General features: G+C 45.7%; 1 protein-coding gene across 1 annotated transcript in view; it reads left to right on the forward strand.

Annotated features, from left to right (window-relative positions):
* Positions 1 to 456: 456 nt before the first annotated feature.
* The window catches only part of LOC127427833 (synapsin-2-like), a 168,131-nt gene continuing 151,040 nt past the window's right edge, over positions 457 to 17,547 (forward strand). The window contains exon 1 of the mRNA XM_051675652.1: positions 457 to 1,071. Within this exon, the coding sequence (XP_051531612.1) occupies positions 704 to 1,071 (368 nt within the window). The 5' untranslated portion in view covers positions 457 to 703. The remainder of the gene's footprint in view (positions 1,072 to 17,547) is intronic.

The following is a 17,547-nucleotide window of genomic DNA, read 5'->3' on the forward strand; positions in this document are numbered from 1 at the left end:
TTGTATTTCATGAAGAGGCAGGAGATGGTCCAATAATGGCATTTCATATTGAGTCTCAGTAGACTCAATAATGCCACTAGATCAATGGCAAGAAGACGTGCACAGACCCCAGAGAGCCAAACTGATGTGTGCCTCCATCATCTGCAGATCTATTATTCTATTCCTCAGCTTCCCTTGAGTCTCAGCACAGCCAGACCAGGGTCTGTAGGTCAATCTGAGGAGCAGAGGGAGGGAGCTAGAGGAGGAGAGACTCACATGCAGGGGGAATTGTTGTAGGAGCTTCCCTCCCTCCATGCATATTCATTGGAAACCCCGTTCAGAAGCTGCAGTACAACGTAGTACAACCACGTAAGCAGTGATGTAAGAGATCGTGAGCAGGGGGGAGGGGAAGAATGAGTGTGTGAGAAAGAGAGAGCAAGGGAGGGAGGGAGGGAGTGAGTGGAGATAAGGCAGAGTGTGAGCATCTCTTCCTGGCATTCTGGCTGTCAGTTGAGGAAGACGGAGAAAGAGAGGAAAGAAAATACAAGAGCCATACCAACAAGACACCCTTGAGACACAGGCACAAGTGTTGGTGATTTCAGAACACACAGTTCAAAGAGTCGATTCTGTGGAAACACTGAACTGCCACTTTTTCTGTTGTCGAGAGCTTCCAACATCGTCCATCCAAGAGCATCTGAGAGTTTAACCGTCACTAGCCACAGTCATGAACTTCCTCCGCCGTCGCCTCTCTGACAGCAGCTTCATTGCCAACCTGCCCAATGGCTACATGTCGGACCTCCAGAGGCCAGACCCACCTCCACCACCTCCTCCCACTGCCAGTACCACCAAGGCACCTGCTTGTGGAACGACTCCTGCCCCAGCAGCCTCTCCCGCGGTCAAGTCCCCCATCGCGTCCCCGGCACCTGAACGTCGTCCGCAGCCAGCCCAGTCCACTGGGTCAGGATTCTTCAGCTCCATCACCAATGTGGTGAAGCAAACGGCTGCCTCTGCAGGATTTGTGGAGCAAAGTGCCGCACCAGTGTCAAGGAAGTTCAAGATACTCCTGGTCATTGATGAACCCCAACATGAGTGGTGAGTTTATAGCTACTGATCACGACTTGAGCTGATGATAGATGATGTGTTATGAAGTTTACTGTGATTTCGTCAAGTAGGACATGTTTCTGGATAAACATCCTTGTTGGTTGGAACAACATTCTTATAAACCAATCAAATTTTAGAGTTAGGGTAAGGTGTAGGGCTTGCCCCTGGGTTTGGGGCTTCAGCAACAATATTATTAACCAATCATTTCCTTCAGATTTTAGAGATAGTTAATAGTTAGGTTTAAGGTTTGGGATAGGGTGAGGGCTTAAGTGCTGTTTCAGGACTATCAAAAGATTTTCCATTAACACATCCTTCATGGCAAAATTATGGTCACCATATTATAAAGTCTACAGGGGTCACATCAGTGACTTGGTACTAGAATTTGTCTATGATTGTTTATTGTAGTTGACCAACTTGATGCTTGACAAACAGAAAGCTTTGATAAGTGTGCACCTTGTTGACCTTTGCTAGTTTTTGGAGTTATCCAGTCTGCTTCAATCTCAAGTGTCTTGTTTTGTCAGAAAAAATTTGACCTCTTGCAAGACCCTTAATTACACAAGAAGTTGAAGACTGATACCTTGGACAGCGCCATGATTCTTGTTTTATGTGGCTCTTAAGCAGATGGCTACATGCAAACAGTCTTGATTTACAGTAGTTTTTTGCGATGCAAATCAAGAAGATTGAGTACAATATCTAGAGCTACTTTATGAATTACAATTTTTACCCTATATTGAGGCTGTTTTGCTAAAGGTTTGACCATTTTTGCTAAAAATTGTTAGGAGAGGACAGTAGCTGTGAATTCTCACAGCATGGGCTCTGTGCTGCAAATAAAATGCATCATTGCTAAATGTTTGTTCATCCCTTGATGACTAGTGTCTATGATGACACTATCACTGATCTTGCAAGGTTAAACTGCTTCAAGTGTGATCAGATTCCCGTGTGGATGATAGTTTCTGCAGTTCTTGAATGCTTTGCAGTGCTGACCAGCACGTCAGCCTTATTTTGGACTCATGTTTTATTGCCAGAAAGGTTGTGAAATGCCCAGCAGTATGGTCACAGTTGCTATGCACCATACCATTGCTGCGATTGGTTTAGAAAAACCTTGTTCAACTACACCTGATAAATGTTCAGTTGAAATTACATTAATAAGCCAGCAGAGATAATTATTCACAAGCTATGCATAGTAATAAACCAAGACACACACACACACACACACACACACACACACACACACACACACACTCAGAGTAAAAGAATCACACCTTACTTCCCCTGCATGAATATTTCAGTGGAGTTCCTCATGCCAGCATGCTTTCTATCAAATAAAGCCAAGCCAACAATGTTTTATGAGAATGCTATTGATTTTTCCATCGCAGGAGTCCATAAACTTCAACAAGACTTAAGATGCCAGTGCTTTTTCTATAATATACTATACAAGCCTAATTATTTAAAGAACCAAATGGTGTGCACAATGTACTGTTTTCCAAAAAAGATTACAGTTAACATACTTTGCCAGACTTGCATCACACGTACTCAAAGCTTTTGTATGATATCGCAGAAATGTTTCATGGCAATTCATGGTGGTGTGAGTCATTTTACTTGTTTAAGGATTATTTGAAAGGTGCAGCATATTGCATATTCAAGCCACATGCCGGCCACTATCTTAGTAGGAGTGCGGCTTGAGGCTTGTTGCAGAAGATGTGCAGTGAATCTTGAATATGCTGCGCTGAATAATGGCACGGACATCAGCTTCAGTCACTGCCGTTCTAAAGGGCTTCCTGACAGATTAGAATGTGTTCTCATGCCTACATAGTATCTTAATTATTCGCATTTCATATGGTTACCCTTTTCCCTGGAAAATCCTGTGAATATCAGATTTAGTTCCAGCATTAAGTGAGGAAGGATAATTATTGAGGGTTATTAATTCAGATGGTCTGGAAACCATTTTCTGAATCACTTTGAGTGTGGATGACGTAAACGAGAAGGTTATATAATCATCGGCTTCTGTCTCCCATCTTATCTGCCATGTCCACGCCTTTGAGAAAAAGCTATCCTTAGCTTTAATTCCTAAAAGATTGTGTTCTTTTTAAAGGCTTCTTACTTGTCTCTGCTATTTTGTGCCTTGGAAATTACACATTTTACCTCCTCCTTGGATTTCTTAAATTGAGTGTGTTCACCTCGAAATTTCTTTAAGGCAAATTTATACTTACTGGTCGACCAGGCTTCGCTTATTTTACCTACAAATGATGACGAAATGCTGTGACGTTTTTGTTCTGTCAGTGTGTTCATTTGGTGATATTTCTCCTGTTCGTGCACACACTTGTCATGTGTATTCTGTTGATTCTTGTCTTTTATTTTGAAATTCTAGTTCCTGTTTCATGTCATGTGTTCCTGTTTCCCTAGTCATGTGATGTCTTGTTTTCCCTCCATGTTCTTGTGTCATGTTTTCATTGGTTTATTGTTTAATTATCTTGTTATCAGTTGTTTGTTCATTGGTTTATGTTCCCCCATGTCCATGTATTTAAACCTCATGTTTTCCATTGTGTAGTGGTCGAGTATTGAATGTGAATGTTGTTTTGTAGTCAAGTCAAGTCAAGTCAAGTCAAGTCAAGTCTATGTCAAGTTCTTGTTTATATTTATGTTTAGTTCACGTGTGTAGTTAGGGTTTTGGATTTCACGTACTTTGTAAATAAACTGCACTTGGGTTCTTCATCTTCACATCATCTTCGTCATTGTCATAATTGCCAGTTCCTGCATACGTTACAGAATACTTGACCCAACCATGAACCCAGCAGTTTTACTTCTGCGCCTACGTCAGGGGAATCGTCCCCTGGAGGACTATGTTGAGGACTTCTGCGGTCTAACCAGCCAGGTGGACTTTAATGAGGTTGCCCTCAAAGACTGTTTTAGATCTGGACTGAATGAGTCCATTTCTTTTTTGATGCCTGGCGGTCGCAGTTCCCTCAGCCTGGCTCAATATATCGACCTCGCCCTACGGTTCATCGGTTCCCCGTTCACTGTGGGGGAGGCGGATACCGAGCCAGAGTTCCACGTCATGGCCGCCGAGCCAGAGTTCCACGTCATGGCCGCTGCCGAGCCAGAGTTCCACGACATGGCCGCCGCCGAGCCAGAGTTCCACGACATGGCCGCCGAGCCAGAGTTCCACGACATGGCCGCCGCCGAGCCAGAGTTCCACGACATGGCCGCTGCCGAGCCAGAGTTCCACGTCATGGCCGCCGAGCCAGAATGCCACGTCACAGCAATGCCTCAGCCTGCTCCATGCCACGTCACAGCAACGCCTCAGCCTGCTCCATGCCATGTCACAGCAACGCCTCAGCCTGCTCCATGCCACGTCACAGCAATGCCTCAGTCTGCTCCATGCCACGTCACAGCAATGCCTCAGTCTGCTCCATGCCACGTCACAGCAACGCCTCAGCCTGCTCCATGCCACGTCGCAGCCACACCTGAGCAGTGGGAACACCTGAGCAGTGGGACCTGGAGATGGTTCCCACCCTTATACCCACCCTTAGTTCTCCTGAGCAGGCAAGGGGAACTTTCGGCCCTCCGACCCCGCCTGGACCCTCCGAGCCCTGGACTTCGCCTTGGCCTGTCGGTCCCTCGACATTGCCTCAGCTCGGCGTTCCCTCGGCTCCACTACGGTCCTTCAGCCTGTCGGCTGTGCCGAGGTCCCTCGTCCCTCCGGCTCCTCCTTGGTCTGTCGGTCACCTGGCTCCACTTTGGCTCTCCGATCCTCTGGCTGCGCCTCATCCCTCCGATCTGTCAGCTTCACCGGGGACCTCCTTCCCTACGGCTCCACCTTGGTCCTTAGTCCCACCGGCTCCACCTCAGTCTTCCGATCCCTCAGCTCCGCCTTGCTCCTCCGAGCCTCCAGCACCGCCTTGGTCCTCCCTGCCATCGGCTCCACCCTGGCCCTTCAAGTCTTCGGCTACTCTCCGGGCACCACGTTCCATGGCTCCGCCCCTCGAGCCTCTCACGGCTCCACCTTCCATGGCTCTGCCCCTCGAGCCTCTCTTGGCTCCACCCCCCACGGACTTTGCCTTGGTCCTATTCCCCTCGCCCTTTCTCGCCATGCCACGCCCCACACCTCAAGACACCCCCCCAGCTCCCTACAGAACTTTGAATTTATGTCATGTTTTACGTGTTTTGTTTATGTGTTGGGGTGTCAGGAGCCACCCCTTAGTGGGGGGATATGTCATGTGTATTCTGTTGATTCATGTCTTTTATTTTGAAATTCTAGTTCCTGTTTCATGTCATGTGTTCCTGTTTCCCTAGTCATGTGATGTCTTGTTTTCCCTCCATGTTCATGTGTCATGTTTTCATTGGTTTATTGTTTAATTATCTTGTTATCAGTTCTGTTTGTTCATTGGTTTATGTTCCCCCATGTCCATGTATTTAAGCCTCATGTTTTCCATTGTGTAGTGGTCAAGTATTGAATGTGAATGTTGTTTTGTAGTCAAGTCAAGTCAAGTCTAGTCAAGTCTAGTTTATGTCAAGTTCTTGTTTATGTTTATGTTTAGTTCACGTGTGTAGTTAGGGTTTTGGATTTCACATACTTTGTAAATAAACTGCACTTGGGTTCTTCATCTTCACGTCATCTTTGTCATTGTCATCATTGCCAGTTCCTGCATACGTTACAACACTCCCGGCTGATTGGGGTAATTCAGTGCCAGGCGTCCGTCCTTACAGCCCGGCCACACCCTCTTCATCACAGCAGACCACCTGAGCCCTGAAGGGCAGATATAAGCTTAAGCACATAGCCTTTTTGGGTTGACAGTGGTTTTTGAAAGACCCAGCCCAAATACCAGGCATGAGCTGTCAACCAACAGCGCCTGCATATTACCCACCCATTTAAATGAGGCCAGAGCGAATAGGAGTGTGGTCTTAGAGAAAGCACACACAACTCAAAATCCAATGGTTCAAACGGGGGGCTTGTGAGCACATTCAGCATCAGGTTTAAATCCCAAGCTGGGACTGTAGCAGTGCGAGGGGATTTGAAAAAAAGAACATGTCTGCCCATGGAGGAGCTAGCCTCCGGGGCATGGTATGCCGACATAGTTGCTACCTAAGCGTCGATGTGGTGAGATCTGTGTCCAGCCACTCTTGGAGGAACACAAGGATCTCAGCTATGGAGCAGTTCACTGAATATTCACCATGTGAAGAGCACCAATTTGTAAACACATACCAATTAGTGCATAGATGTGTCTCATGGACAGAGCTGTAGCTTGCAGAATGACATTCACCCCAGCAGGGCACAGCATTTATGTAAGCTACCACTGTCATGTTGTCCAATTAAATCAGAACATGGTGATTCAGTACCTAGGAATGCAAAGCCTTCAAGGCTAAGAGACAGCTAGTATTTCCAGACGACTGAAGTTGCAGGTGCCAAAGACTGGGTGGCCGCCGCACAGTGCACCTCAGCCTGCGCTGAACGCATCCATGATTACCACCTTTTGCCAGAAGACCTGACCCAGCATGATGCTGTTAAAAGGTTGGAGCTGTCCAAGGTGCTAAAGCAGCCAGACAGCGGCAAGTTATGCCAATGCGCATGCGCCCCTGGCGCCAGATGTGCCATCAGCTTTAGAGAGGTCTCATGTAAAAGACCTAACAGTGTGATGGTGGATGCTTTTTGCCCAGTTTGACATTGCCATTTGTACAGCCTGGGCCTCAGAGTAGTAAATTCCTGTGCTCGCACAACAGAGCCTCTGATCGGGCTAATAATAGCCCATCATAGAGGTAGTTCAAAATGCACACACCGCTCAGCTTCAATGGAGCTAGTGCTGCATCGATACACTTCAAGAGTGTGGAAATCAAGGAAAGGACTCTGAATTAATAAGCCGTCCCCTTGAATGTGAATCTCAAAACAGCCTGAGATGAGGTGCAACTCGTACATGAAAGTATGCGTGTGTCCTTTAGATCTATTGACGCAAATCAGCCCGAGGGTGAATGCGCGGTAAGATCTGTTTCTGAGATACTGTTTTGAACGGGCACTTTGAGATCGCGCGATTCAAGCGTCTCGGATCTAAAATGTGCTGAAGCACACCATCTCTCTCCTGAACAGAAGACATCGGCTGTAGAACCTTTGTGTGTGCTGCAGTTCGAAACATTCTCTATCACGTTTTCTGCAAGGAGATTGTAAGTTCCTGCGCGCAACATAGGCACATCCCGAGCTGGTACCATAGATGACTGAATGCCGTAAGTGAGATAATGGGTGCATCGGCTCGCTCGCAAGAGGAGTTAGATCAGCGCTTGCCACTGGGTAGCGGTTGTGCACAGTGTGTGGTTAAAAGAAGCGTGAAGTGCAGTGCAACGAGCGCTTTATCTTTATGAGAACATCCTTTATTTAAACACATCACACAGAAGCATCATTCTGTGTAATATCCCAGTCCCAGCGAACTCCGGCGGGGAGGGGGAGAGAAATGAGAATGTTTGTGTGTCCTGTGAAGGCATCACGAGCGCTTTTCTCTTTTTTGTAAGAATCATTCTTTATTTAACACATCACACGGAAACAACATTTCGTGTAACATCCCGTCAAACTCTGGTGAGGAGTGAACAGCTTGTGATGTGTGTGCATCTAATACAGCAAATGCTTTCTCTTTAATATGAGAACATTCTTATGTGAACACCACACACAGAAACATATTTGTGCATCATCCCGGCGAACTCTGGTGGGGAATGAGCAGCATGTAAATGTGTGTGTGGTCTCTTGCAACAAGCACTTTCTCTTTTGTGTGAGAACATTGGATGTGTGAACACAACACACAGAAACACATTTGTGTATCATCAAATCAACATACCGCGAGGAATGAGCAGCGTATGAATGTGTGCGTTTCAGTATTTGCAACTAGCACATTTCTGATTTTTATGAAAACATAGTTTATGCGAACAAAATACAGAGAAACAGCCAGCATAAAGCCTCCAAGCAAACACCAGCGGGGAGGGGAAGTGAACAGCGTGTAAATGTTTGCGTGTGTCGAGCACAGGGTTGGGGAGTAACAGAATACATGTAATGGGATTACGTATTTAAAATACAAAATATAATTAACTGTATTCCACTACAGTTACAATTTAAATAATTGGTAATTAGAATACAGTTACATTCAAAAAGTATTTTGATTACTGAAGCGATCACTTTGCATTTTATTGTCATATGTTTCATTTAATATTTAGTCCTTTCAGATGGAAAACTTATGAATTAAATGATTCGATCCAAAGTGCATTTGAACAGCAGTGAAACACTTTCTTATGATGTGTTACATTCATACGAGCAAACAGAGAAGTTAGTTTGAAGTAAGTTTGGAGCAGAAGAAATAGAAATAAACCTTGTGTAAATTGTTAGCTTTACGCTAAGCTAAAATGCTATTTCTAGCCATTTTACATGCACATGTTATCAGGCACGATCATATTTTTTTATTAAGAACATTCATGTTGGATAGTAAGGCCTTTGATATTAGGGCAAATATTGTATTCTTGATAATAATTTTTGTATTGTTTTCTTGTAAAAAATATCTAAAAACCCTTAAAACAAGATCAATTTGATTGATCTTGTTTTAGAAACAACATGCATAAGAAATTTAGGTGTTTCAGAGAATGTATTTTTAACATGTGTATTTTGTCTTACTGTACTGGCAAAGTTTTTATAGTCAAAACAAGTGAAAAAATCTACCAGTGCTGAAGAAGTAATCCAAAGTATTTAGAATACGTTACTGACCTTGAGTAATCTAACGGAATACGTTACAAATTATATTTTACAGCATGTATTCTGTAATCTGTAGTGGAATACATTTAAAAAATAACCCTCCCAACCCTGGTCGAGCATGCGCAGTGCGAGCAGACGCAGTAAGCACTATTGTGTGAGAAGATTGTTTATGTGAAAATCATCACACAGAAACAACACATGTAATCTCCCAGTGAACTCTTGTGAGGAGGGGAAGTGAACGGTGTGTATCTCGAGACAGTGCAGCGAGAATAGATACAACAATCACTTTCTCTATTGTGTGAGAAGATTGTTTATGTGAAAATCATCACACAGAAATAACACACATGCAATCTCCCAGCAAACTCCGGCGAGGAGGGGAAGTGAACAGCATGTAAATGCGTGCATGTCAAGCATGTGCAGCACGAGCAGATGCAACCAGTGCTTTCTCCATTGCGTGAGAAAATCATCGCACAGAAACAACACACGTGCAATCTCCCACCTTTTTTTATTTATTTTTTTAGAATAAAACACACAGAAACACATTTGTCTATCATCCCGGCACACCCGGTGATGAATGTGGCATCTCGCAGTGAGTGCATTTCTATTTCTTGTGAGAACATTCTCTATTTGAACACAACACAGAAACTATTCGATGGTTCAGCTGTCTTTGGCGGAGCAGCAGGGGCGAGGTTCTCTGCCGGGTGCTGATCTGAAATAGAGTGGTGAGTCATCAGACTGAGTCACCGGTGACTTTTTGTGACTTGCAGCGCCATCTTGAGGCAACCACGAAATTTTGTGTATTCATGACTCTGTCATGGTACGTATCAGCTTGAGTCGACTGCTGGTTTTGAACTGCGGTCCTCTGACTATAAGGCCAACACTTAATGAGGCGAGTTAATACATAAGCCAGATCTCCGGGAAGAATGCCGCTGCCCATTGAGATGCAGTTTTTTGATAGCGATTGGACTGCAGGACCAATCATCCAGGCGAGATATTTCCGAAACGACTGGAGGGGACCACTGTAAACCAAGCACCTCAACCACCCGCGAGAGGACGCGAATCAGCTCTTATCAGTGGCATGCGCACATTCCTCACCCTCACTGGGGGAAGGGACGGCGACATCCTCTATCGACCACTCGCTTATATTTGATGCTGCGAGGATCATGACATCATCCTCATCGTCAGAACCGCCAACGTGATAAGGCTGTGCGGTCCTATGGAGCGCCGGAGCTCATCGCGTGTATACTGTACGCGGAAATGGTGTTTGCGCACCCGCTTAGGCCAACTGTGCGCCTAAAGGCTCAAACACCATTGCCAATCTCAGGATTGCCGTTATTGTACAAGGGCTACAACTAAGTCATCGCAAGGAATCCCCGTAGTGATTCTCACAATGTCGAGTGAACTGAATCGAAAGGGAACCTGCATTGTTGCCATTACTTCTGTGGCTGAAATGGTATGTTAAACGCTGTGACATCACCCTCAACAAACTCATTTTAAAACAATGTCGTGCATAGTATAAACACCAGCTTCTTTCACCTAGGGTGCTTTAGATCGTCCAGGATTTATTTATTTTTTTGGCTTCTTCCATAGTATAAATAAATATGATGAAGCCAATGATGAAGAACATGATGAAGCCATGTAATGAAGTCATTGTGTTAAACAAACAGAAATTTAAGTTATTTACTGATAATCTTGTCTGTTCCTCCCTCAATGCTATTGTACGGCTTCAGAAGACTTGGACGTACAGTGCACAAATCGTATGGACTAGATTCATTGTGATTTTATTGTGTTCTTGTGTACTTCTTGAAGCCCCTGGTCATGTTGCATGGCAAAAACTAAGTAATGGTTCTTCAAATATTTCTCCTTTTGTTTTCCATGAAAAAAAAAAAAAAAAAACAGCATGCAGGTTTGAAACGCCATGCTTTAACAAAATTTAGACTGCTCAGACTATCCACACCCAAAGTGTACCATGGGAGAGTAAATTTCCTATGGGATATGGGTATTGACTAAGGGGAATACAGGCTCTGCATTCTGCCCTTGAGAGTCTCCTCTATGTAGATTCAGAGAGAGAGAGAGAGCTATAAGGGCCAGTCATGTGTTGAAGTAATGAAAAGAGACATGGTGAATCAGAACAGTGCGCCTGAGGCGTGCATCTGTACTCTGTGTGTAGATTGAGCGTGTGTGAAGATGCATAATAGCTGGAACAGCAAAATGTCGACATGCAGGATAGGTTTTTCTTTCATGCTTCATTTGTGTTTATTTACAAAAAATTATGTTAATGTATAATTTAATGTGTTTTGTTTGTGTATATTTGTGCATATTTAAAAAAATATTCTCTAAATTCTCTAAATTCTGATTAGATAAGCCATTTTTAAAGCTATTGTAAAATGCTGACAAAAGCACACCTGTGACCGCAAGCTAATGAACTGTATTACTTGGCCAATTGGAGGGAATTGCTAGAGACTGGTGATTACATGTGGGAGGAATATGTGGAGTTAATTTTAGAGACATTCGCTTCAGAGGAACCTCCTCTCTCAACCCCGGTTCCGGTTTCCGAGTCTTCCGCACCCCAGCCTGTTCCATGGCATGTCACAGCCACGCCTCCACCTGCTCCATACCATGTCACAGCCAAACCTCTGCCTGCTCCATGCCATGTCACAGCAACGCCTCAGCCTGCTCCATACCATGTAACAGCAATGCCTCAGCCTGCTCCACACCATGTCATGGTCAAACCTCAGCCTGCTCCACGCCATGCCACAGCTAAGCCTGAGTCTGCTCCATGCCATGTCACCACCAAGTTTAAGTCTACTCCATGCCATACCATAGCCCAGCCTCCCATGGCCCTTGTTTCCAAGTTAAATTATCCACCACTTATGTCGGTGCGTAGGGTCATGAAGACCCTTCCTCACAGCTTGTCAGTACTCACATCAGCCACAGCCAACGCCCACAGCAGCCATGGCCAACGAGCCAATGCCCACGGCAGCCACGGCCAATGAGCCAACACCCACGCCAGCCACAGCCAACGAGCCAATGCCCACGAGCCCACACCTGCCACGGCCAATGGGCTAGAAGCCTCATCCGTCCCAGAGCCTGCGTTGCCAACTTCGGCCTCCCAGAGGAGGAGGAGAAGTCTATGTACATGTATATGACCACAGAGGTCGTTCCCGAGTCTCCGCTCATTCGCACAACCACGGAGGTCGTTCCCGAGTCTCCACCCATGCGCACGACCACGGAGGTCGTTCCCGAGTTTCCGCCCATGCGCATGACCACGGAGGTCGTTCCCGAGTCTCCGCCCATGCCCACAACCACGGAGGTCGTTCCCAAGTCTCCGCCCATGCCCACGACCACGGAGGTCGTTCCCCAATCTCTGCCCACAACCACGGAGGTCGTTCCCGAGTCTCCGCCCATGCCCACGACCACGGAGGTCGTTCCTGAGTCTCCGCCCATGCCCACGACCACGGAGGTCGTTTCCGAGTCTCTTCCCATGTTCGTGATCACGGAGGTCATTTCCCATTCATCCAGGACTCTTTGCCTCGAGCCTGCCATGGCTCCGCCTTCCATGGCTTCACCCCTCAAGCCTGCCATGGCTCCGCCTTCCGTGGCTTCATCCCTTGAGCCTCCCATGGCTCCGCCCCAGAGACTATTCCTCCAGCGGCTCTGCCCCCAGAGACTATTCCTCCAGAGGCTCTGCCCCCAGAGACTATTCCTCCAGCAGCTCCGCCCCCAGAGACTATTCCTCCAGAGGCTCTGCCCCCAGAGACTATTCCTCCAGCGGCTCCGCCCGCTCCCCCAGAGACTCCTCGTACAGCGGCTCTGCCACCTGACCCTGTCTCGGTCCTGCGGCCACCTCCCAGGACTCCTGACCCAGTCCCCACCTTGAGGTCATCTCCATGGTCTCCTGGCTGTCCGCTTGATCTGCTCTGGTCTCCTGGCCGTCCGCCTGATCTGCTCTGGTCTCCTGGCCGTCTGCCTGATCTGCTCTGGTCTCCCTGGTTTCCTGGTCATCTGCCTGATCTGCTCTGGTATCCCTGGCCTCCTGGCTGCCTGCCTGATCTGCTCTGGTCTACTTGGTCCTCCAAGCCTGCAGCATCACTCTGGCTCTCCATCCCTCTGGCTCTGCCTTGGTTTCAAGCCTCCCTGACTTTGTCTTGTTCCTCTGCTCCCCTTACCCCTTGTGCCCCCTTGAACTGCCTGTTTACCCCTTGTGCCCCCCTGAACCACCTGTCTTCCCCCACACTCCATCAATTTGTTTTTGTTTTTTGGAGCGTCTGTCACATATTCCCTGTTTTTGTATTGACTTATGTTGAAATTCTTGTTTAGTTCCTGTTTCCTTTTAGTTTGTAGTACTTTTGTAGTTTCATTTTATGATTGGTTTTCCCCTGATTGTTTTCCCCAGGTGTTTCTCGTTCCCTTGTTTGCCCTTGTGTATTTAAGCCCTTGTTTTCCCCTGGTTTCTTTGTCAGTCTTTACATGTCTTGTCATGTTCTGTGCCTGGTTTCCCGTGTTTTTGTTTCGTTTTATTCTGAGTTACTTTATTCATCTTTTGTTCTCATTAAAGCTGCATTTATATCCTCATTCCTCGTCTGCCTCGTCACAGCTGTCACTTCATGTTGTGCCTAATAGCACTCTTTTGCCATAGTAAAATCATTCAGCCTCTCGTGTATTATTGATATAATAATACTTCAATCAGGAAGACTTGTAGACTTGAGTAAAATTCAAGATGACATTTATTTGATGAATATAAAACAGAAAATGTAATGTCTCTCTTTGGCGTAAGCCCTGTCTGGCAGTCCGAAGAAGTTGAACTCGGAACCGTCATATCCTGCCAGAGATAGGAGGCAGGGGCGAGGAGCCAACCCTCGTGCAGGACGGGACTCAACTGGTGGTGGTGGAGGTTGCCGTGTTAGCACACTGAAACAGCAATGTGATAAATTGTGAGCAGACTTATAAAGCAATGGTTTACATATGATTGGCTAGGAGTTACCTAGCTAATGATGCGATGATGTACAGCTGCTAGTCTTCCCGTTAGAACTACGCTGCGTTAACATAGATATTAAAGATAAAGAATATGAAAAAGAAATGTATCATGATAATAACAGTTTGCACAAAAATACCATAGTGATTATAGTAACTATTTAATGTTACACAAATACTCCATTTACTCTACAATTATTACTATAAAACCAGAATAAATAGATAGGGGGTCACTTTAAAAGACTGTAGAAGTTTTCAGAATCATTCTGTCATTTTGTAATAATGTCCTTTTACGTGATGGCTAAAACCAAATTACCACATTTTTATTAAGAAAAATCATTGCTGTTACCATCGTATGTTGACAGAAACTTTTATTACCATGGTAAATGCATGTGGTCTGCGTTTATTTGAACGTCTCTTGGCTTTGTTGTTCTTACCAAGAGCAGGTGTGGTAGTGGAGTGTGTGTCCCTCAACACATGGCATATGAACCATAGTGTAATTTAATCATGTCCATCCTGTGGCCTTATTCAATAGCATCCAAACTTAATCAGAAAATGTCTTATATCCCAACGCTCAAGCAAAACTCACTATCACTCATGATAGATATGGCTGAACACCAAAATGTGAGAGAAAACAAAAGCAAAAGAGTTTTTGGCCAGTTTGCTGTATATCAATCATGGGACAAAATTATGAACGTGTGAAGAGTCAAGATGAAAGAACAGTTTTTAAATCAAAGATTTGGATATTATATTCATTTTTTGAGAAATCAAATCAAATCAAAATCAAATCAAATCACATTTATTGTCACACAGCCCTATACACAAGTGCAATGGTGTGTGAAATTCTTGGGTGCAGTTCCGATCAATATAGCAGTCGTGACAGTGATGAGACATATACCAATTACAATAACATCAAATTAACACAACACAATTTAAAGTCTAATATACACATAATTACATGCAACAATATACAAATAATAACATACACTGTACAGTATACAAGACGCACAATATAGATACACATTATTCAATAAAAAAAAAAGTATATATAGTAGCATATATAGAATGTACAGTAGGCTGTACTGTACTGTATTGACATTCAGGCTGTCGGTTGATAGTAAGTTTTTAAGAGAGAATATATATAATAATAATATAATTTATGACAGTACGGTGTGAGATATAAGAGTAAGAGTAATAAAGTGCAGTGCTGATGTATTTTGATTGTGGGAGATCGAGAGTTCAAAAGTCTGATTGCTTGGGGGAAGAAGCTATCATGGAGTTGGCTGGTGCGGGTCCTGATGCTGCGATATCGCTTGCCTGATGGTAGCAGTGTGAACAGCCCATGGCTCGGGTGGCTGGAGTCTCTGATGAGCCTCCGAGCTTTTATCACACACCGCCTTGTATATATTTCCTGGAGGGAGGGAAACTCACCTCCGATGATGTGTCTGGCAGTTCGCACCACCCTTTGCAGTACTTTGCGGTTGTGGGCTGTGCTATTGCTGTACCAGGTGGAGATGCAGCCAGTCAGGATGCTCTCTACAGTGCAGGTGTAGAACCGTGTGAGGATGTGGTGGTTCATTCTAAACTTCCTCAGCTGTCTCAGGAATAAGAGGCGCTGATGAGCCTTCTTCACAACAACTTCAGTGTGAATGGACCATGTGAGTTCCTCAGTGATGTGGACACCCAGGAACTTGAAGCTGCTGACTCTCTCCACTGGTGCTCCATTGATGGTGATGGGACTGTGTTCTCTGTCTTTTCTTCTGAAGTCCACCACAAGCTCCTTTGTCTTACTGATGTTGAGGGAGAGGTTGTGCTCCTGACACCAGTGTGTCAGAGTGTGCACCTCCTCTCTGTAGGCTGTTTCATCATTGTCAGTGATCAGACCTACCACTGTCGTGTCATCAGCAAACTTAATGATGGCATTGGAGCTATGTGTTGCCACACAGTCATGTGTGTACAGGGAATACAGGAGTGGGCTGAGAACACAGCCCTGTGGGGCTCCAGTGTTGAGGGTCAGTGATGAGGAGATGTTGCTGCCTATTCTAACCACCTGGCGTCTGCTTGAAAGGAAGTCCAGGATCCAGCTGCACAGCGAGCTGTTTAAGCCCAGAGCCCGGAGTTTCTCATCTAGCTTGGAGGGCACTATGGTGCTGAATGCTGAGCTGTAGTCTACAAACAGCATTCTCACATAAGTGTTCTTTTTTTCCAGGTGGGAGAGAGCAGTGTGTAGTGTAGATGCAATGGCATCATCAGTGGAGCGGTTGTTGCGGTAAGCAAACTGCAATGGGTCTAGAGAGAGAGGCAGCACAGAGCAGATGTAATCTCCGATTAGTCTCTCAAAGCATTTGCTGATGATGGGGGTCAGAGCAACAGGATGCCAGTCATTTAAGCAAGTTATTTTTGATTGCTTTGGAACAGGCACAATGGTGGACATTTTAAAGCATGTGGGGACTACAGACAAAGAGAGGGAAAGGTTGAAAATGTCTGTAAAAACACCAGCCAGCTGGTTCACGCACACTCTGATGACGTGGCCCGGAATGCCGTCAGGGCCCGCGGCTTTGCGGATATTCACCCATCTGAAGGATCGGGTTACATCCGCTACAGAGACGGAGAGTGAACTAACCTCTGTAGCTTCGGCCGCGAGAGCTCTCTCCGCGAGGGCGGTGTTATTTCCCTAAAAACGAGCATAAAAATATTTAGCTCATCCGGGAGAGAGGCAGCGGTGTTCATGGCGGAGTTTTTATTCCCTTTAAAGTCCGTGATGATGTTAATTCCCTGCCACATGCTTCTAGAGTTGGTGGTGTTAAACTGTCCTTCAATCTTGTTCCTGTACTGGCGTTTTGCTGTTCTGTTTTTCGGAGGGCATAACTGACTTGTTTATGCTCCTCCGTGTTCCCGGAATTGAAAACGGAGGTCTGCACATTAAGTGCCGCACGAACATTGCTATTTATCCATGGCCTCTGGTTCAGATAGATCCATGTTGTTCTAGTAGGAACGACGTCCTTCATGCACTTTTTGATGAAACACATTACGCTATCAGCGTAAACCTCGATGTTGTCATCAGAGGCGGACTGGAACATCTCCCAGTCCGTGTGATCAAAACACTCTTATAGCATAGAGTCTGATTAGTCCTACCAGCACTGGATCATTCTGAGGGTGGGTACTTCCTGTTTCAGTTTCTGCCTGTAAGCAGGCAGAAGCAGAATGGATGAGTGGTCCGATTTACCAAATGGTGGGCGAGGGAGGGATTTGTAGCCATCCCGGAAGGGAGAGAAGCAATGGTCCAAAACCCGGTCCCCTTGTGTGTTGAAACGAATGTGCTGGTAGTATTTTGGTGCGACTGATTTTAAACTGGCTTTGTTAAAGTCCCCGGTCACAATGAACGCGGCCTCAGGGTGCGCGGTTTCCTGCTCACTCATAATCCCATACAGTTCCTTGAGTGCCCGGTCTGTGTCGGCTTGTGGCGGGATATACACAGCAGTGATAATGACCGCTGTGAATTCCCTCGGTAGCCAGAATAGTCGACACAGAAGCATGAGAAATTCCAGATCAGGAGAGCAGAAAGACTTGATAGAATGTACGTTCCTCTGATCACACCAGGATTTGTTGATCATAAAACATACACCACCACCTCTGCTTTTACCTGAGAGGTCTTTTGCTCTGTCCGCTCGGTGCACGGAGAACCCCGTGGGTTCAATGGCTGAGTCTGGAATCTCCACAGACATCCAAGTTTCTGTAAGGCAGATAATGCAGCAGTCCCTCATCTCTCGTTGGAA

The sequence above is a fragment of the Myxocyprinus asiaticus genome, chromosome 37 (genome assembly GCF_019703515.2).
Source record: "Myxocyprinus asiaticus isolate MX2 ecotype Aquarium Trade chromosome 37, UBuf_Myxa_2, whole genome shotgun sequence".
Classification (NCBI taxonomy): Eukaryota; Metazoa; Chordata; class Actinopteri; order Cypriniformes; family Catostomidae; genus Myxocyprinus; species Myxocyprinus asiaticus.